Source organism: Malaya genurostris, chromosome 2 (genome assembly GCF_030247185.1).
Source record: "Malaya genurostris strain Urasoe2022 chromosome 2, Malgen_1.1, whole genome shotgun sequence".
NCBI lineage: Eukaryota > Metazoa > Arthropoda > Insecta > Diptera > Culicidae > Malaya > Malaya genurostris.
In genome coordinates, this window is record NC_080571.1 from 324967373 (window position 1) to 324989536 (window position 22164).

The 22164-nt window shown below is 36.9% G+C and overlaps 2 protein-coding genes across 2 annotated transcripts; one reads left to right on the forward strand and one right to left on the reverse strand.

The window, feature by feature from the left end:
• Positions 1–712: 712 nt before the first annotated feature.
• Positions 713–20010, forward strand: LOC131431402 (uncharacterized). The gene is made up of 5 exons (XM_058597092.1): positions 713–1239; positions 17902–17982; positions 18931–19029; positions 19161–19216; positions 19284–20010. Exons 1-5 carry the CDS (start codon positions 1176–1178, stop codon positions 19770–19772), a joined length of 789 nt encoding a protein of 262 aa, XP_058453075.1. The 5' UTR covers positions 713–1175; the 3' UTR covers positions 19773–20010.
• LOC131431401 (mediator of RNA polymerase II transcription subunit 30) lies at positions 19936–21309 on the reverse strand. The gene is made up of 2 exons (XM_058597091.1): positions 21058–21309; positions 19936–20884 (listed from the first exon to the last, which is right to left on the reverse strand). Exons 1-2 carry the CDS (start codon positions 21176–21178, stop codon positions 20082–20084), a joined length of 924 nt encoding a protein of 307 aa, XP_058453074.1. The 5' UTR covers positions 21179–21309; the 3' UTR covers positions 19936–20081.
• Positions 21310–22164: the final 855 nt, after the last annotated feature.

Here is a 22164-nt window from a genome sequence, read left to right on the forward strand (position 1 = left end):
ATCATCGAGGATATAACAACGAGACAATAGTAATAAGGGTTACGCAATGCATCGCGGTCACTTTGTTGAGATACAAGTACACAGCGTTTACTCGTTGCTACTGCTAATAGCATAACACCAAATGAGATCCACAGGAAATTTGCTGGGAAAATATTCTCTCACGAAAAAAACAAAACAAATCAAACTTTGCGGTTGTCTGAAAATGCTCTCTGCACGGAGTTATAATTGGTGTGACTTACGACAATTCCATTCACTTTCTTGTACACGCTTCGGTTGCACCAGTCTGAGTTGACTTGATTATGCCACAATACAATTGAGATGATAATCATAATTGTATTGTGGACCTCCTGTGCAAATGCCCCGCTCGGCCCGGATGTACTAACCTTTATAGTCGTATTGTCGTAGGTCAAGGGAAATCGCAGAGTTTGGAATTAGTAAAGATCGGTCAAAGTGTACACTGAAAGCTGAGAATGGTTCGAGTAAGCTCATGATCCGGATTGTTCGAGTGGCCTCGTGGGTCTTAAGAAAGAGTGTGAGAGAATATTTGAGAGAGCTTAGCTCACCACACCACAGACGACTTGTTCGCATTTTCCAATCTGTAAACAACGACCAATATGAAAAGAGAGAGTTTTTGTGAATCAGCATACAGCAGGGTCCGATAAGTAGTGTGGCTGCAACGATGAGCTTTATAACGTATGTGTGCCTCGTCAGTAGCAGTCACCCCACCCAAGAGTGGACCCACAGGCGGGTTACAGACTGCTCAAGTAAAATACGATCAGTTGTAACTTCGTGCTCGTTGGTTCAACATACGAAAACGGTGGTCGGTAAAATAGTGGACCGTATGTCTGTATGAGCGTGATTTGTTCAAGGCTAAATCTTGAGCAGCACTGAAAGTGAGAAATAATATTGAAAAAAAAAAAAACAATTGAACGACAGTCTCAACCTCTTTTGTGCAAAAAAATAAAAGTAGGAGATGATTATCTACAGCGGTGGTATGTGAGAGTTTCGGATCATTATCAGGTGGAAAAAGAGTTTTATATCGAGCTCTCCAGCGTGTAGCGCTGGAATGTAAATGATTTGATTGAAATCAAATCTAGTGAGATCTTGAAATCGCGAGCTTCTGGAACGCCAACGGAATATTTGAAACCTGCCGACTAAGAAGTGATGAATCTAAGATGAAGCTTCTGTCTCGCCCAACGGGATCACTGCTGCTATTGGTAGCGTTTGTTACAGTGTCATGTGAGTGTCAACCTTCGCATAATATGTTAATCTAACTGGCATAGCACTATGGCTCACAGCTGGAACGCAAAAAATGTTGTCCAACTGCTTGTCACCTTTATTGCACAACCTCCGGATGACAGTGTAGTATCGTGACATTTGAATATTACGTCGCCTATTGGTAAGATCTTGAACGAGAGTGAGAGTAAATTCGCATCGTTCGCGCATCAACTTTTACGCCTCCACGCATCCACGCAGCCGTTTATGCTGCTGATAAAAACTGAGTATCCGTCTATCTACCTATCGGACTAGCACTGCTAATTATATGGGAAGTGTATATACTACAACGAAAAGGAGGCAAAAACGTAAATTTTTCGAAATCCGCACTTGTTAGTAGTATCGCTAGTAGTGAGTATACGGTCACCCAAAACACCGGCTTGCACTTCTGCTCTACGCCTGGCCAGTGCATTCCAAAGACGTTGAGAGCTGAGAAAGTAATCGCGCATGCATTTATTGTTGTTTTTCTTGCATTTTCTCCTCGTGGTTGTTGTCTGCCCATCTAAAATTGATTAATGAATAGGCGTAAATAGTCACACTGCTGAGAACTGAAGCTTTCGGGACTATCTAACTGAATTAATTATAATCCCGCATCCAACTCTCAGTTTGGGTCGTAAAGTTTATGGATGTCACAAAATTTAGCCGAATGAACAAAACCTTATGTAATCAAAATAAACTTTTATAGACCTATGGGCAAATTAGGATGTGAAAATTTCCGATGTGCATAACATTAGCTATGCAAATCATTGTACAGGGTCGATTTATTTTAAATATTGATATATTATAACATGTAGTGTACATTACCTGCGAAAAATGACTAGAAAACGACTTATGACGTGAATTTTAGAACTTAAAACTGGACATAGTTCGTGTTATTCGTTGTGACGTACAGTTGCCATGAACTTTATTTATTTTATATTAGTACCCAACGAAAAATAATCTTGAAAACAAATGATGAATTAAATATCGAAAAACCAAACACAACTCGAGTCGGAAATCTTTTCCATTCCGGGAAAATGGTTCTTTCAACTGAACACAACTTAGAAGATAACTCGATTACGCAGAGATCCGTACATGTTCAGTCTTTGCACGGTTCGTGCGGTTAAATTCACAGTCTCGTCTCTGTGACTTCATACCGCAATTAGGCACCCATAAATCCTCAAGACTTAGTATTAGAGTCTGTCTTCATTTAAAAATATGAAATTTATGTAACATATACAGCCTGTGTCAGAAGAAACAGTACGCGGTTCTCCGTCGGTAGAAGGTGATGTTTTTCGCTTGTCTAAATGACTAGTCTCACCTTTCCCTACTATCATTCGATAATTTTCTTTTTTTGTTTATACCAAAATTATCTAAACTTAACTGAATGTTGCAAAAAGAAAAAGAGGACACATTGACTACTAAATTTAGCCGTTAAAAAGAAAGAAAGTGTGTACATCTAAATTTGCATGGAAAGTCAATTGATACAAACATACTTTGCTTTATTGATGTATATACTTTAAAATGCGAATCTTCAAATAATTGTCATAGTAAAAAGTCCCCTGTTCTACATAAATATGCATCGTATCTATGTTCTATGCCATTTTCAACAAAAATTTAAGTTCTTTTCCGGTACTTCCGAAGCCGGAGACTGAAAACCGATATTACAAAAGTGAGATTTTTCGACCATCCGTCAATAAAATCTACAAACTAGAGAAATTTATGAATAATTTTTAATGAAATTAGCGCTCTTCACATTTGTCATTTACGAAAAACATCCTTATTATGGAAATTTTTACACTACCCATCCTGTAGTTTCGGAACCAAAAGTTAGATCAAGATAAAATTAAGGATTTCCTTTCATTTGAATCTAAATTTAGGAAAATCGACTCAACCATCTCCGAGAAAAGTGAGGACACCAAAATGTTACACACACAAAGACACATACTGACATTTTACGTACTCGATGTACAGATTCGAATGGTGTCCTCCGGGCCTCAGTCCAAAAGACAGTTTTTTACAGTAATTGTATAACTTTTCTGTACGAGAAAGACAAAAACCCATTCGATTCTGCCTTTCAGAGAGTAGTTCATAACTAAAAACCTATTTTAATCCACCTAGTGGTGTAATGATACCATTCTCATATCAATCATAATATCATACTATTCAAAATATTTTTCTTCAATTCTTGAAAGAATAACCGGAATCGGTTTATTTGGCCGTACTACTAATAACGACTACCGATTGGAGTAGTTAACAAAAGCACGGAGGACTGAGTCCCTTAGAAGCAATAATAGAATGATAGAACGATTACCGTTGTTAATTTTTTTTCAATTTCCTTAAAATACAAATTTAAGAATTAAACGGATGAAATTCTGTTAACTTCATTCCGGCGAGTTAACAGGGAAAAATTAAGAATATTTTAGGTTTTGAAGTTTAAATACATATTTTAGCTGCACTTCAATTGTGAACGTGATTTATATATTGCTTCTGAAGGAGGAAAAGCTATTCCAGTTCACAAGTCTGTTCCGAATAGGAGCGTTACAGAAAACAGCTCCGAGAGGATTGTGTTTATAAGATGAAATTTAAAAATCCATTCACTGTTAAGACCATATTTTGTTAACTTGTTAACTTGGTGTTTTTGTCACAGAAAAAATGGCGGAATGTTCCAACCGGTATTAAGGAGTGTATCGAAAAGTAGTCAGCAACATTGATTATTGAATAAAAAAGCGAAAAAAACATATTTTGACATCAGTTTCGTTATATTAAAGAAAAATTACATTTTTATGCATTCACTGATTATATTGAAGAAAATCCTAGTTTCTGTGAAACGCTCGCACTTTGGAATTGACATTCTTCATTAAATTCTGCACAGTTACTTTTGTGACTTTCCTGGTGGCAGCTGTCCAGTTTTTTTTAACTCCTGCATGTTTTGGGACACTGTACCTTCCTTCCGAAAGTGCCGCTTGACAATTGCCCAATACCTTTCAATTGGCCGAAGATCTGGGCAGTTCGGTGGGTTGATGTCCTTTTCCACGAATTGTACATTATTTTTTGACAACCACTGTAGAACGGAGTTGGCGTAGTGGGCTGAAGCCAAATCCGGCCAGAAGAGAGGAGGAGCCTTATGATTTCGTGCACCTTGGCGTTAATTGTGCCCTTTGTGAAGAAAATCGACTACCACAAACCACAGGTACAAATTGCTTGCCAGACCTTCTGCCCAAACTTTTCCATGGCCACCGTGGTGTCAGCGTCGTCCAGGTCCTGGTACACCGATTTCGTATAATATTGCGGTCCTGACAGCGCTCGAGAGTCTTCCTTGGCGTAGGTTCCGTCGTCGATCAGGATGCATCCGTCTTTATTCTGTAGAATCCGGTTATACAGTTTTCGCGCTCTTGTTTTGGCCTGAACTTGCTGTACCAGGGACTTTTTCGGCACCTTCTGTTTCTTGTACGTTTTCAGGGAGTTCCGAACTTTGATCCGTTGAATCATCCCGATGCTGGTGTTGAACTGCTTGGCCAAATCCCGCGTCGACGCCGATGGGTTTTTCCAGATGTACTCAACCACTTTTAAGTCCCGGGCGGGCTGGCTGGGACCCGTTTTCCTACCGGATTGGGGCAAATCCTTCATGGAAAGGGTCTTACCGAACTTCTCGATAATATTTTTGACACTGGTGTGGTGCACTTTCACCCGTTTTGCAATTTCGTTGTACGTGACACCACTTTCTGAGCACCAAGTGTGCAGAATTTTCTTTCGCGTTTCCGGATTAATTCGACTCATCATTGAAACGATAAACCGTACCGAAACCAATCGATTGCGCAGTTGTTATTGACATGTAAACAAACATGTCACCGCAAAACACGCTGCAAAAAATTAAGACATTTCAGAGTAGTAACTGTTTGAATGTTGCTAACTACTTATCGATACACTCCTTATCCCTATATTTATATTTTTACCGGCAGCTCGGCCATTAATGGAAATTAATCTTCAATATCAACTTCTCTTTCCGAGCAGCTTATATAGCCGTGTAGTGTCAGTAGCGGTTCTCAACTGGCTAAGAATAATGCTGCGGTCCAGCTGTCCCGGTGGTATAAGTCCACTAAACAGATAAGCCATGTGGCATCCGGTAGAATTATTTAAAACAAGAATTGATCCTCTGGTTTCCTGTTCCATGTCGTAAAATGCCACTAAAACGGGAGCTCGCAAGTCAAGGTGTAATTCCGTGCCAATGACTGAATGACTGCAGGTGCCTAAAAAAACAATCGTAAACGGATCATTTGTGGGCTTTGTCTTGCGTAGCTCGAAACTGCATCTCATAATTAGACTGACTAACATAGGCATACGAGGTCTGTTCAAAAAGTTCCCGGAATTTTTTAATTGCGCGCGTCTGGAGAGTCCGGTGGTCAAAATTTTTTTTATTGTGTTGGTACATATGTCCCTAATGTATGGTGAAATTTTCAGCTGTATTCATTGTTTACATTCTGTCTTGTAGCGGCTGGTGTAGACGTGTTTTTTTGAGCTCGGCGATTTTTGTCTTGGTGACGTTGGGTGCTTCCACGTGGACGATTGTGCTTTTGTTTCGACATCATAACCGTACACCCATGTTTCATAACCAGTTATGACCCTTTCAAGTAAATTTGGATCGTCGTTGACGTCGTTAAACAGCTCCTGAGCGATGGTAATGCGTTTGTTTTTTTGATCAAAATTCAGCAGTTTTGGAACGAATTTTGCTGCCACTCGTTTCATGCCCAAAACATTTGAAAAAATATGATGGCATGAGCCAACTGATATGCCAACTTCATCAGCAACTTCTCTAATAGTGACTCGGCGATCATCCATAATCATTTTTTCCACTTTTCCCACATTTTCATCGATTATTGACGTGCTGGCTCGACCGGAGCGTTCGTCGGCTTCAACGTCTTCGCGGCCATCTTGGAAATGCTTATACCACTCGTAAACACTTGTTTTTTTTTCATAACAGACTCACCGTAGGCTCTCTGTAACATTTCGCACACTTGGTTACACTTTATTTCATTTTTCACGCAAAATTTAATACAAATTCTTTGACTCTTCAATTCTTCCATTGTTTAAACTAACAAAAATCGCCGAGCTCAAAAAAACACGTCTACACCAGCCGCTACAAGACAGAATGTAAACAATGAATACAGCTGAAAATTTCACCATACATTAGGGACATATGTACCAACACAATGAAAAAAAATTTTGACCACCGGACTCTCCAGACGCGCGCAATTAAAAAATTCCGGGAACTTTTTGAACAGACTTCGTAGATAGAAAATATGTCTATTTTTGGGAATATTTGCTGTATAACCGGCCTTCGCCGTGCGATGACATCATATTTTGCATATTATATGAATTCCAGTAGAACTAAAGCAGACCCTGTCAGTTTGGAGCGAAATCAATCTTCAGTTCAGCAACGCCATCGCACGGTGTCACATTCAACATATCATGTCAATTGTATAGGTGCGCAGTGCTGCTGTGGGCACCATGCTCGCAAAAAATGTTGTTGCCAATGATTTGTTCGGGAAATGTGAGAGCTGGATATCTTGTTAATATGATGTCTTTGACTGAAGCCATCAAAAATAAATTCATTTCTTTTATTTGCTCTCATACAATACTTAGTTGTTTATAATGTTAGTTCATCACACTGCCAAGCGATGTGTGAGATAAGAAAGACTATGTAGGATAATCTTTCTTATCTCTCGTGAACACTGACGATTATGGGTAGTTTATTGGTTCTGCGAAGCAAAAAGCGTTGATATGGCTACGTAATTCACTCAAGTATCTGAGTTTCAATTGCGGGATTATGTAACTATTGCATTTTCACTCTACGTGACATGACCTCATAAGATGACGATGCAGTTGGAAATTACCAGTCATGAACTATTTCGTTCGCTGGTATCACGAATGAACTATCCAGCTTTATCACAGTCAACTAGTAGGATAAAGCACAGGATTCGTTCTTGGGCTGCATCCAAACATGCCAGCTACTGGCGCAACTAGCAAACTGGCGCTCAGGCAACAGCATTTTTACCAGATTTGAATCTGAAAATGGCACAATGTCTATTTTTCCAAGCATCATTGCAGGATTCTGGTTAGAGCTCTGACTAAACATCGCAAACTCAACTATCACATGGCAACTCTTCAGAGTACTGAATATTATTTTTGTGATTTGTGTAAGTGCGATTGCGTACTTCATAGCATCTGATACGTAATTCTCTCGCATTGACGCAACTACGTGTCAGGGTTTTTGGTTCTCCATACATGGTTGAATCTGTGTATGGGAAGCTAAAATTGAAAGATATTTTATCTTTTCTCACCCAACCCCAGAGGGTTCGAGAACCGAATCTCCAAATAACTAGGGGCAGCTCAAGTGCCACACTTGAGCCAATTAGTTCTGTTTCTTGATTCCTGAAGAAGAATTTAAAAAACCAAACACCTGTAATGGAGGTATTTTGTCACAGATGAAATGGCGGTATGTTCCGACCTGTATCAAAAATTAACCCGAGTTGAAGCTTCCCACAATAGAGATAATTTGAATCACATTTTTGGTTCAGTATACACGTGATTTGATCCATGTTACTTGATTACCAAAACAATAATTTGATAATTGCATCTAATGATAATAATCTTTATTAAACAAAATTCTTTCTTTAACATTTCAATAATTAAATTCCTTGGCTAACTTGTTTTAGCCTTGATAATAATACTGCTCTTGAATTTTCAGCAAAAAACAATGTTTCCTCGTTTGGTTCAACGTTTGACGTTTCGTTTGATTACTTTTGGCTTCCTTTCTGCTTGTTTCTGATTATAACAGGATCTCTAGTTTACTAATGTGTTCTCCAAATATACAACTAGTTATTGACAAAGATTCTCCGATTTTGGTTATCTTCTAAAAGATATAAAACAAAGAAAAAACAATTTAATAAATTCTTCGCCAAAATATTTCGTCTGCCAGATCCTTTACAGCTCGCAGATTGTTTTAGGATAATAAACTGCTATCTATCTCCACAACCACTGTTATCTAGCTGCCACAAGGCAAAAAGACGAGCCAAATTAGTTAATCCTAATAACTTGCTCTTATGCAATGTTTTCTCAAACCAACAAGTGCTCAGAAGTATTCAATATCCATTACCGAAGCTCCAAATACGAACCGGGTGCATTATTGACATTTACCATAGCAAGTATGTGAAACTCGATAATTTGCATAGAAATGAAGAAATATGTGTCATAGGCATTACGCTTCGTTGTAGCCCAAGATGGCCTTTCAATTTATCTCTTTAGTTGAAGTGCTAAACAACTTTTATGCTTGGTACACTTCGTCAAGCGTTCATCAGATACACGAGTACATTGTGGCAATACGTACTAATACTGTTTACCCACCGGCGTAATCACATGTTCGGCAAAAAGCAACATCAAACATAAATAACCTACTTTCCCGCATATCTATTTGATGCTAGAACCGACGATCGCAGAGTTGTTAACGATAGTAACATGCAGCTAAATCTGGTACACACGGAATCAATGAAGGTATTGTTTTAAAAAGTTTCATTCAACTTCGCAGTCGAATTATGGCTAACCTCTCTTATGTAAATGCGTCAAATTATTAATTTTATTAAAAAGCTACAGATTTTTACTACACTAACATGGTTTTCTCAACCACTGCCATGAATTTCAGCCACCCCTGAGTCGTCTGGGGTTTAGGATATTAACCGTGCAATAAACACCAAAACAAAAAAGGCATACGCGTGTTAGGGTGGTTTGAAGTTATAAAATGTTGAAAGGCATTTTACCGATTGCGTTTCGAAGTATGTATACATGATTCGGACAAAACAAAATCCTAGGCTCCACATAAGTAACAATTAACACTTTTCTATTCAACATATTTTCACACTACAATAGGTCAAATTAACTTTATTTCGGTGATGAACCATTTGAATGGAAGTTATTGTTTCTCTAACAATGTTGAGCCACCCTTAAACACCTAGTTTCTTGAATGATCTCCGCTGGACGAGACTCTACTGAAATTATTTACACAAAGGAGTGAAAACCGACTGTGCCTGTCGGTGCAGTAAAACCCTCGGTCAAACATCTTAATGAAGTGTGTAATTGGGTGTTAGGGTTTTATTCAATCTGCAATTTAGCACCGAATGATGTTGGGCTGTGAAAGGAAGCATTAAGGGTTACCTAACAGACCTATTAATTATTGAAAAAAAAACTATCACGGTGGCCATTTGTAGCTAATTGTAGCTTTGTGATAAATTAATTTGATCTGATCCCAATAGTCTCGTTTTATGTGCTAGGAATTTTCCGAATGAAACAACGTGTATTTTTCGTCTTTTGCTCTGAATGTTGAATAAATTTAACTGTACTACAAGAGTACTGGAAATGCACCGAAAACATTTCTTTAGAAGATATGCTGTATGTCGGGAATAAAATGTGAGTTTTGCACTTATGTGAATCGTGTGAGAAATGCTCCAATTGTTGTATATAATTGGAAAATTTATGTAATAGAAAAGAGAACGTTCCGAAATAAAGCGGAATTTTTTTTCTAAGATTCAAGCGAACAGTCGAGTATGTGCCAGTAGTTAGCCCCTCACTACAAGTGACAAAAATGTGCACTAAATTTTCTCAGAGATGGAACTATCGATTTTCACAAAATAGAATAAAAGGAAAGTCTCATGAAACAGGGAAAGTTTCGGTGTAACAGGGTGATTTGTGTAAATAAATTCAAAATGCGGACTTAATACTCTCAGAGATGTCTCTATCGATTTTCACAATTTTACCCAGTAAATTGGAGCGATGTTTCTTGACGAAATTATGTGGATAGATTCAAATAATAGGTCCTACACGCAGAGTAATTTTTTTAAAGATAACCAAATGTGGGTTTCACACAACAATTTGTTTTATTGACATAGTGACAAAAGAAAATCTGGTTCAATATAGCGAATATCGCTGCTTTAAACTACAAAACATAATAATTAATTTTTCTCAATGGATTAGTCTGTTTCAATAAATATTTTGATAAAAATAACACATATTTTACTTGTGCTTTTCTTCACAAACAATTTCAAAGTAAATTCAATTTGAACATTTTTTTATAAATGAACGAAATATAGTTAAAATTGATAATTGTAGCGCTTTGAATTTACAATCTTTTTAGTCGAAATGAATGAACTTAAATTTATTTTTTACAACAAACACTTTTGTTTGTTACAATCATACATTTTTGTTTGTCTTTTTTAGAATGAAATTAGTTCTTTCAAACTAATTTGCAAGGTAGTTTTTGAAGCTACCTTTAATTTCGATTTATATTCGTTTTAAAATTCTTTAAAACCAAGCTTTTGATTGATATTTTTAAATTCCAAGACATATAGCCTTTTAGTCGCGAGGGGCTCGAATTATACACATGCCACAATCAAGCTCTGGCATTTTAATTGGCATCCAATGATTTGGCGCGTTTTCGTAAAGGAAATGTGTTATAAAATGTTATGCAATGTCCAAAGAGCTTGAATTGTTGAAAACTCTCTAGGAAATGAAAGAAGCAGAAAAAATTTCACTTATAAAACGCTCACAAACTTTATCCGCGGGAGAAAAAAAATGCTTTGGAGAAAAAAAATTGCTCTGGTTTATAAGATATTGAACTAATATGGTTCATTTAAACAGTAAACTTAGTTGCATAATTACACAAATATGATCAAAGATATATTGAACAAAATCTTTTTAGATGGTAAAGGTATAGCAGAATAACATCAAGTCAACTTTGGTTGACATGTAATAAATACTTAGTTTATTTTAATAATAAAATCAGCCATAACAAAAATTTATTTCAATCGACTAGACCAACATTTTGATTCAAATCGAACAGAAATTAGTTAAAAACAATCATATATTAGTTAGAAATCATCATAAATTCAATTTAAAAATCTACTAACAGTTTTGTTATTTTAAACATGCTCCATTTCTCTGCGTGTATAGGGTAACCAATGCCATTATCCGTGTTGCTAGTTGCGATTTTTGACAACTCGACATGATATCGTACATAATATCTCGGATATCATGCTAAAATGGTGATACGCGTTGACATCAAATTGTATGGGATATCAGTGATATCGCACATGATATCATCGGATATCAAGTATATCCGTATATCACTTGATATCAGCGCTAATGTGAACATACTATAATATATTTCGGCTCGGGCTCATATCACTGGTTGTAATTTAAATGAAGAACATCAACATACCTAATATTTTAGAGAATGGAATAGTCTTTAAAATTGTGAGACACGATGTACTTCATTTTGATTACATCCGGAAATATATGGCCAAAATACCTCCGGCCAAATGATCTCCGCTGGACGCGGAGATTTTGGCCCTTGTTCCATAAATTCCTATTTGCTCTATGAATTTGACTTCCGGTTCCGACATTATTGGATGATAAGCCCAACAAAATAATTTAAAGAGCGTACTTTTGAACGAAATTATGTGAAAAGCCGCAACCTCCTTGAAACTGAAAAGCAATTTTTCTAGTTTGTAGGATTGGATGGATGATGTGCTGGAAAACTTTCTTTGACTATACCGGTTTCCGATTCTGGAAGTAACAGAAATAGAGTCAAAACATCCAACTGGAACTGGTTTCGAGATCTCGAAGATGGTTAAACATATTTCAGCGAACTTACATTCAAAGGCTTATGATACCAGAGAATGTTGTTTAATTTTATCTGCATCCGACCTCCGGTTTCGAATAACAGGGTGATAAGCATTTCACTTTTAAGCCGTTATTTAAATTGACGGTGCAAAACGTGTAACAAATCTTCAAAACTGACCAAATCAAACATCTTCGGAAATAACGCTTTCAGATTCTGGCATCAATGGAAAATAACTCCAAAATGGAACAATGCATCGAGCCACATCGGATTCTCACATAAACGGTCATGAAATAAGGATCATTATACTAATAGAGGGATTAGAACAACTTTAACTTGAACGTTGTAAGTCCTACTGAAAATGGCTCCAGACAATGATGGAATTTTTGATATTCTTATTAAAAATCTTTCCATGTTGCCTTGAGACTCAAAAAAAGGTAAAATGTTAAACAAGTGTTTAGCATTGGCTCACTTTCCTAACAGATGAGAAAACGCTAAAGTAATTCTTATTCACGAACCCGATAAAAACACAGCACAAGAATCCAGGTATTCGCCAATTATTTTCTTTCTTTATTATAAAACTAGGAGGAAATAGAAAAACTAGGATTATACTCTATTATAACACTAGGAGAAAATTAAAAATTTTACCGAGCACGGCAGCAACATTTTGTTATATTTCGTAATAGACTAGATAATCTTTTCTTAGTATTATCTCTTTAGTACTATGAGTAAATTCCGAAAAAAAATCAAGAAATCTTCTATTGAATCGATTCGAAGGTCATAAAAAAGTGAGTTAGTTTGTAAGGGGGCATTCATAAACCATACTGAAGAAGAGAGATTTTTTTCTTCTTCATAATCCAATTAATAATATACATTAAAAAAAAAGATGCGTAATATTTTTCAATGTGATTTCGAAAAATGTAATATAATTTATTCAGAATTAATATAAAACTCGTATCTGTTCTCGTGAAAGAAATGCTGTGCAATATAGTGGGACAAAATATTGATTTCAGCTTTCGTGTTCCTTTTGGAAGCATCATGCAAAATTTTAGCTCGATCGGAAAAACTTCGCGTCCGAGGTTCAAAGTTTGTATGGGTATGGAGAAATTCACTGTGTCGGTTTTCAGCAATACGTGCTAAAAAAATATGAAGATAACGTAACCTTATTTCGTTAGAGATGGCAGCATAAACTTTAACAACCAATCAAACATGAATCTTCAAACGCTAACTGCTACGGCTTCAAAAAAATTATCTGGATCCGACTTTCGTTTCCAGAAGTTAAGAGTTACGGATTAATGCACTTCGGAATTAAACCACAAAGAACATATATCCATGGAGTGATTTCAATGTTTGTAAGAAATTTAGGTTAAGTGAGTAAGTAAGGTTTTTGGGCAAAGTAGCAATTCGCCTATAGAGGCGCTTTGAACAGCACAACAATTGCTTATGGGCTCTTGCGTTCGAGCTTGAATGCAATTGTAATTTATATAAACTTCGGTTCCAATAAAATCCCACACAGTTCTTTTGACTGTTATTGACTTTTATTCCGATCCGACTATCGCCTCCGTGGTTACTGAGTGATGAATAAGAAAATCAGAAACATCATATAAGTGATGACACAAAGCAATCAAAAACTGATCTTAGAACTATTCAAATTTAAGTTGATGACCGATTGAACTTATTGCCTCCTCCGTTGTCCTTCGTTTCCGGTTTAAATATACAGCATGCGTCAGAAAATTTTGAGACTCTCACTAATACTACCTTACCGTTCAAATCACTCAACCTAGTTTTACAAAACTTTGCTCCAGGTGTCAGTTATTGCACAGAGAACAGACGTGCAAGTAGAGTTTTCAATGTGTGTAAGAAATTCAACGGTTGTTTTAAAAAGCAATCACCAAGTAGCAATTCTCCTGTAGAGGCGCTTCGAGCAGCCCAGTAATCCCTTATGGAGTCTTGCGTTCGAGCTTTCATGCAATGGTAATTTATGTGTGCAAAGTCGTGCGCAACGATGTTTTTGCCTAGGCTAAAGACTATGCAATCACTGCAAAAACCGACTTCTGAACCAAGACCCGGAGGGCCGAATGTCATATACCATTCGACTCAGCTCGACGAACTGAGCAAATGTCTGTGTGTGTGTGTGTGTGTGTGTGTGTGTGTGTGTGTGTGTGTGTGTGTGTGTGTGTGTGTGTGTGTGTGTGTGTGTGTGTGTGTGTGTGAGGAAGGGGGGGGGGGAGTGAGTGTGTGTGTGACAAATATTGTCACTCACTTTTCTCGGAGCTGGCTTGACCAAATTTCACAAATTTCATTCAAATGAAAGGTCCCATGGCCCCATACAAAGGAACTACAGGGTGATATGCACCAAAACAGTTAAAATAATGTCACTCACTTTTCTCGGAGATGGCTAAACCGATTTTCACAAACTTAGATTGAAATGAAAAGTCTCATAACCCCATACAAAGTTCCTGAATTTCATTTGGATCTGACTGCCGGTTTCGGAATTACAGGGAGATATGCACCAAAATTGTGAAAATAATGTCACTCACTTTTCTCTGAGATAGCAGAACCGATTTTCACAAACTTTGATTCAAATTAAAGGTCTTATAATCCCATACAAAAATCCACAATTTCATTTAGATCCAACTTCCATAAGAATATTCCAATTTTCATTCGGCTTAAATTCAAATGTAGTATATGAATGTAGCAGTATTACGCAACAGAAATCTTCAAAACTATTTTCTAAACTTTTTTAAATTGTAGTATTTCGGGGAATTTCTGCTGTAATATACAGGAGAAAATGAAAATGAGAAAGGCATCATTACACCACTAGGTGGATTAAAACAGATTTTTAACGGATATTTACTTGTATGCTTTACACAGCTTTTCTGAGTATGTATACTAGCTTGGATGTCTGTTCTCTGTGGTTATTATTTACAAACAGATTGGTATACTTGAAATTGTTTTTATTAAGGAAGACTTTTTGAAAAATGTACGACAAGTCAGAAATCAGTTTCAGATATCATGGCTCTTTAAAAATGTTCAAGGGCTACTGTATTTCGTGTTAAGGTGAAATGTAGCGGAATGCGAAAATCGCGTTTTTGATCAATTATTCAAAAACTAGACCGATTTTCGAAAAACCAAAAACACTTAAGTTGTCGAAATCAAATTTATCATAACTAAGTATTCTTAGAATTTTGAAATTTTGCTTTGCCGAGCCGTAATTGGTTTTTGAATTGTATAAACGGTTACTGTTCCGTTCTACGAGGATGATTTTAGAACTGAAAAGTAGTGTTTGTAGCAGAATTTCACAAAGAATCTGAAAATGCAACTAAAAATTATAAAATTTTAGCTAAAATAACCGAAATTTGAAAAAGTTTACATAAACTTTTCCGCATTTTTTTTATTGCTTGCGCACTGCTGTTTCGTATTGAGGTGGTGTGAGAAATGCACGGTGGGCACGGTGGCATTATATCGTGAGCAAAAATTACATATAAAATTATGACGCGAATTTATGCAGCATTGGGTTTTGTGTTGAAATAAAAACGAGTTGAATACAATAAAATGGGTATTGCAAGAAATTGTTTATTTTCTAAGTAACTGTCATTTACAATGCTAAAAATGTCCAATTCTGTTGAGTTCAATGCATTGATGTTGCTGAAGCAATAAAGCCTGGCTGTGTGATGTCGTATAACAGGTATTATTTTATATTGTAGCAATTTTTATAGCAAAACTGTAACTTCATCATTGACAAGCTACAAGCTACTCTTACAATACTCATTTTATTGTATTCAACTCGTTTTTATTTCAACACAAAACCCAATACTGCATAAATTCGCGTCATTATTTGATATGTAATTTTTGCTCACGATATAATGCCACCGTGCCCACCGTGCATTTCTCACACCACCTCAATACGAAACAGCAGCGCGCAAGCAATAAAAAAATGCGGAAAAGTTTATGTAAACTTTTTCAAATTTCGGTTATTTTAGCTAAAATTTTATAATTTTGAGTTGCATTTTCAGATTCTTTGTGAAATTCTGCTACAAACACTACTTTTCAGTTCTAAAATCATCCCCGTGGAACGGAACAGTTACCGTTTATACATTTCAAAAACCAATTACGGCTCGGCAAAGCAAAATTTCAAAATTCTAAGAATACTTAGTTATGATAAATTTGATTTCGAAAACTTAAGTGTTTTTGGTTTTTCGAAAATCGGTCTAGTTTTTGAATAATTGATCAAAAACGCGATTTTCGCATTCCGCTACATTTCACCTTAAGGCGTCAGTTGGATTTCCAACAGGATTTCCAAGAAAACCTGGAAGTGGTCGGAAGCGATCTGTGAGAACGCCAGGGTTGATACAATCCATTAAGATGAAAGTAACTCGTAATTCCGTTCGAAGCATTTAAAAAATGGTAAAGCAGGCTAATGTATCAGAAGCAACGGTGAGAAGAGTTGTGAAATATGGCTTAAAAGGATAATCTAGAGCTCGAGTTAAAAGACATATGATTACTGACAGAATTAAAGCAGCAAGAGTGGAGCGAAGCAAGAAACTGCTTAGTAATCTGAAGAAGAGGACCACCGTCAATCACACAAATGTGGTTGAGGGACAACATGCCTGGTCCAAAGTGAATGGGCGAATATTGAAGCACGTGTATGTGAACATCCTCACTCGGATTTTATCTCTCTACGGACCTCCATAACAAAGCATTGGAGAGAAATGTCATCAGATTATATTGACAAGGTCTGCAAAAGCTTCAGGCGTCGTCTAGAAGCGGTCATAAATGCAAATGGCGGATAAGAGTCCTGCAAATTACCCATTGCCACTGCTAGAATGATATTTATGAATCATCAATTAAAAATCTAACTTTTCCAGATAAAATCCGTGTGTAAAATTAAGTTTCATGCAGTGAAAATTTTTTACCTAAGTGGACCGACGTGACATGTGCCGATAAATGCCTCGATACGAAGGCTTCGTGCCCACCATTTTTCTTCCACACTACTCAATTTCTATATGGCACTGGCACTCACATATAATGCATGATTCAATTTGTTTTCACTTTTTGTAGTCGGATCGATTTTTTATTCAAAATTCGAATCGGACATATAACCGTGGATGTATCAAATGCTTTCCAACACAGCTACCATGCAGTGCGGTAGACAGTAACGGAACTAATGCTTAAAATGGTAGGAACCGAATAAAGTGCCGGCATCTAATAAACATGGTTAAGCTTATTCACGGTCATGCTGAGTTGTATGCGTTTATGAAGTAGGAAAAAAGGTCGATATAGAAATAAACTTGTGTTGGTGTTTTTTTTTGTTTGTTTGTTTCGATATGCTATTATTGAGCTCTGAGGTTTTTAACAGTCATTATCTGTTTTTCTTTTTGCATTATTTCCATCACAATTATCTCCTAACCAGTAAAATCCTCCAACGAACGAATGTAATTACTATCACTTGAAGCAGCTATTACAAGTTTCGCATAATCTTTTTCTTTTCGCAATCGCAGATCTTTGCATGATGCCTGATTCAGTAAGTTTATTTCCTATGATCAGGCTGAAAAGTCATTTATTCATTTGCTGGTTCGTCGCATACTATGAAATGGTCGCATTTAAATCGTTCTATCGCCGTTGCGAGTTGACGGTACCATAAAAACAGTGAGAATTAAACCGGCTTCGGCGGTCTCAAGGTGACAAACGTACAAGACTCAAGTTTTTCGTCCACTCGTCTCTTTTGCCTTTTAATACTACTGGTCAGAAATAGATTGTACAAAATACTAAATTTAGGTTTCACCATGAACCAATGAAATATGCTAGACTACGGGTAATTTATTAGATGCTACATCCTACATCATAGGTGTCGTTCACGGGACGCAAAAAACTAAAATTATATGTGCGTATAAATGACTATTTTATATTCAAACCTACAATTAAATTAGATTCCAAGACAGGTACTAGCTAATATTTTTCTGTGTACTTTTTTCCAGACTCAAATGCGTTTATCATACCTGAAGAGCTACCCTCAATTCTGTCACTAGTCTACTCCAATATCCCACCAATCAGAAAAGGTAAGCTATGGCAGCATTACCAAACGCACATCCATTCAACCAACAATTTCGAGTGTCAATAATCCAAAATTCGTTGCAGCTTTTTTGCGTTACGCAATATAATTGATCGTTCAATGTTGTCTGGGCTATACTAGGGGCATTGAAAACCCGTGGCCGGTATTTGATCATAATCTAATTGCGTTCAATATTTGAATCTCCGAGGGGTTGTCAATATGAGCAAGCACCGAATAGAGGATGCCGGTAACAAATCGTTTTTCAGTGGTTTTGAAGATAGCACTGCGATGTATTGAAATTTACGATTGCTGCGGGATCGTCTGGCCAATGTATGGTCTAATTGAATTGTTTGCTAACTAGATTATGAGAGCACAGTAATTGGACGCAGACGCTTACAAATGATGAGTTTTCCTAATATGAAATAATTGCATGATGATTCGATGATTTTTTCGTAAACAGATCAGATATTGTTTAAATATACTTTTTTTCTGCGAAACAAACGACCCTCAGAAATTGACATATCGAATGGAAATTTATCAGCAAGCTCAGATAATGCATTAGAAAATATGCATCGCGGGAACCGGTTCAAGAAGTGCAGTGCAAAGCACCGCTCACGAGGTTTCCGCATTTGTTTTTCTGAGTAAGGTATGATGTCACATGATTATCGTAAAGCGGAGCCATCAATTATCTCATCATTGCTTCCTTCCCTATATGCTATGTTGGCCTGTAAGATGTACCAAAACCGGTCACGCGGCTTCCACTACAAACTTGGCCAGACGAACGAAATCGAAAGTGATCCCGGTTAATCATACTGAGCGCTCTGCGTGTGCTGCTCACGAAGACTGTTGAATGAAGAGGGCGTTTTACTTCCGATTCATTCATGTGCATGCTACTGTTACGCATGGCAATTTGAAGTATTCGACGAATTAATTCGTTTGATTTTTCTTTGTACAGGAACGGACTCTCGAGTTGGATTCGGTTTCCGGCTGGGCGACCATGCAGATTTTCAAGTTCAGTTCGAAATTGGACCACAACAGAGAACACGGCCTATAGGTATAGACCTACTTTTTTCTGTTCAATAGACCTACATAAATTTTTATAACGTTATCTTGCAATCGTTTTTTCTGTGGAAGATTAGCATAAGTAGATTCGGCTTTGATTATTAAACTTTTTTTATGTTCCAGGAACTAATGCTGGCAGTAGCAAACGTAACGTGGACTCCGACGATTATCAAGAGGAGGTAAATTTCTTAGTTCAGAGTAACTAAAACAAATCATTCAACAAATAAAACATGGCGTCCCTTTTAGAAGCAGCAGGCTGGATCATCGAACATGGTGGCCGGCAAATCATGGCTTGAAACGTGGTCCAAGGAGACCAAACAGAAGCAGAAGTTCAACAAGGGAAAACATCGGGATGCGGTAAACAAAACATCCGAACTCCCGGCATCTCCGATGATCGCGGAGTCGGCATACAATCAGCTCCAGCAGTTGTTCGACATGAACAAACTGAAGGAAGAGGAAGCGATAGGTACGATTCCTAGTGCGGACCTGGAAACCGCTTTGAAGCACATTCCCTTCAAACCGATGCCAACCAACAACACGGAAATCAACGAGGTTGATCCGAAGGCACCAAAAGTAGTTACATTCAAACCACTGCCAGAGGAGGACGTTAGCCAGAGTAAAACTGACATGGATACGACTATGAAGCAAGTTATGCGTAGACGAACGAATCCTAGACAGCAGAACGCCAAGAAGGATAAAATATCGGCCGACTTGGCAAATGTCTCACTGGATTAGGATGTCTTGAGTGATTGCGTCGTGTTAATGGTGGATAGAATAAGGTGTGATTTGGGGCGAATGGTCTTTTACTTCGGGAAGAACATTAAAAAATGGGGGGTAATATACCTGTAAATATTGGTGTTTAGGATGTGATACTATTTATTTTCCTGAGAACAGATAATACGAGACGAAACCGACTATTTATTTGAGTTAAGGTAATACCATGGTGCAATAAAATACCGTACCAAACAGTAAACGGAAAACTTTTGATTAAAAGAAATAAAACGATGGTTCATCCCTTTCAAGCACAATCAATTCAACTTACCCTCAGCATCTTCTCATACTAAGCATCGTATTAATTTCCCAAATCGTAAGTCTAATCTTGTCAATAATCTCTCGTAGCTGTTTATTTTTTAGCATTACAATTTCAATCAATTCCCTATTTTCCTGTAAAGCTTTCTTGTACTCCTCTGTGTGCACTGGTTCGGCCCGTTCCTGTTCACCTTTTAGCGGAATAAGACTTTCAACGTGCGTATATTCCATGCCCTGCTGGCAATTATCATTGCACTTATCGTACAGTAGCCGTAATCTTTTAAACAGTAATCGAATGGTGCGAAATTGTTCTTGAACTTTAGCTTTTTTATCGTTACTCGAAGTGAGTCCTTGATTTGTTCCATTCGGTGGTTGGATAACGCGTAGAATACCGAAAACTTCTTGGAAACGGCTAACAATATCTTGAACTGTTTCTTGACCAATACGACAAAGTGTCAGCAGGTTGAATTCTTTCTGCTGTGTATTCGATGATTGCAGATTTGCTACTGGACCAGATCCAGGCTGTCCAGGTGGTACGTTAGCCATCATATTTCCTCCGCCGGTTGTGCTAGTTTGGCCAGTAGTGGTCATTCCTAGTTGTGGGGATTGCTGAGATCCTTGCTGTTGTTGTGATTGGTTCTGACCTTGTGCTTGTTGCTGTCCTTGACCAGGTACTTGATTCGGATTAGACGTTTGTTGACCGCTCAACTGCAGCTGCTGTTGTTGAACATTTTGATTCATGACCATCTCTTGTCCACCCTGAGCTCCGCTGGATTGCATTTGTTGTTGGTTTGAAATGACATTGTTCTGGCCAAAACCTAAAGTCATCGATGTATTAAAATGAAATCTCAAGGTTTATCATTGATATCAGCAAATCAGGCTTGTTCAGAGGAAATGTGTTTGAGATAGATTGACTTTGGCAAAATTTGTGAGAAGCCATAAAGAAAAAAGACAAAGAATTTTACGAAAAAAACCGGTGTAGAATACCTACCCATCATGCCAATTTGATTAGAAACACCCATTTGATTCAATTGTTGCTGCATCATTGGACTGTTGAAATTGCCTCTCTGTCCACTGGGGCTCTGATAACCACTAGGGAACTGCCCAGCCATTGTTTTATTCAACTGTATAAACAATAAACAAAGAACGGATATACTTTTTGAACTGTTTCGCAAAATTGGAAATTAGTAAACAACCGACAGCTTAGCTAAATATTGACGTGCAAATAAATATGGATTTACCACCAAATAAATATACAACTGTTATATTTAAGGTGGGAACAAACCTACACGCTCCATTTAAAGCAATGCATATGAAAGTAAAAATGATTCTATTTGATAACTTTGTTTTACATGAACGAACTCTAGATAAAGTTAATAATTGCAGCGCTTTAAATATACAAACTTATTAGTTGAAATTTATGAACTTAAACTTAGGTTTTACAACTAACACTTTTGTTTGTTATAACCATACATTTTTGTTTGTTTTTAAGAATAAAATGATTACTTTTAATCTAATTTGCAAGGTAATTTTTGAAGTTACTTTTATTTCGTTTTATTTTAGTTTTAAATTACTTAAAAACCAAGCTTTTGATTGATATTTATAGTTTCTAAGACATTTAGCTGTCGAATTAATTTCAAAAATATTATTAATTATCTATACATCAATACACTTGAATTGTTGAAAACCCTCTAAGAAATGCAAGAAGCAGAGAAAATTTTACTGATAAAACGCGCACAAACTGTATCCACGGGATTGATTCAACATAGACATTGCCGATAATATTAAGTCAACTTTGGTTGACATGTAACAAATAGTTAGTTTATTTCAATAATAATATCAGCCGTAACCAAAATTTATTTCATTCGACTACACCAACATTTTGATTCAAATCAAACAGGGATGTTGATGTTGCAGGGAAAATTTAGTCCAAAACAATTATATTCTAGCTATAAATAATCATAAATCAAATTTAAAAATCTACTCACCGTTTTGTTATTTTAAACATGCCATTTATTTGTAGTTAAAAAAAATTGTGGAACGGCAGCCCTTTTGCAAATGGAAATGCATGGAGAGTAGTTGAAATATAACTGATCCC

Bases quoted from the DNA above. Each gene is read 5' to 3' on its own strand.
- LOC131431401 (XM_058597091.1), bottom strand. From the start codon at position 21,178: ATGGCTGGGCAGTTCCCTAGTGGTTATCAGAGCCCCAGTGGACAGAGA. The intron at 20,885-21,057 runs GTAGGTATTCTA...CGATGACTTTAG, and splicing joins TAATCAAATTGGCATGATGG to GTTTTGGCCAGAACAATGTC.
- LOC131431402 (XM_058597092.1), top strand. From the start codon at position 1,176: ATGAAGCTTCTGTCTCGCCCAACGGGATCACTGCTGCTATTGGTAGCG. The intron at 1,240-17,901 runs GTGAGTGTCAAC...ACTTTTTTCCAG, and splicing joins AGCGTTTGTTACAGTGTCAT to ACTCAAATGCGTTTATCATA. The intron at 19,217-19,283 runs GTAAATTTCTTA...CGTCCCTTTTAG, and splicing joins CCGACGATTATCAAGAGGAG to AAGCAGCAGGCTGGATCATC.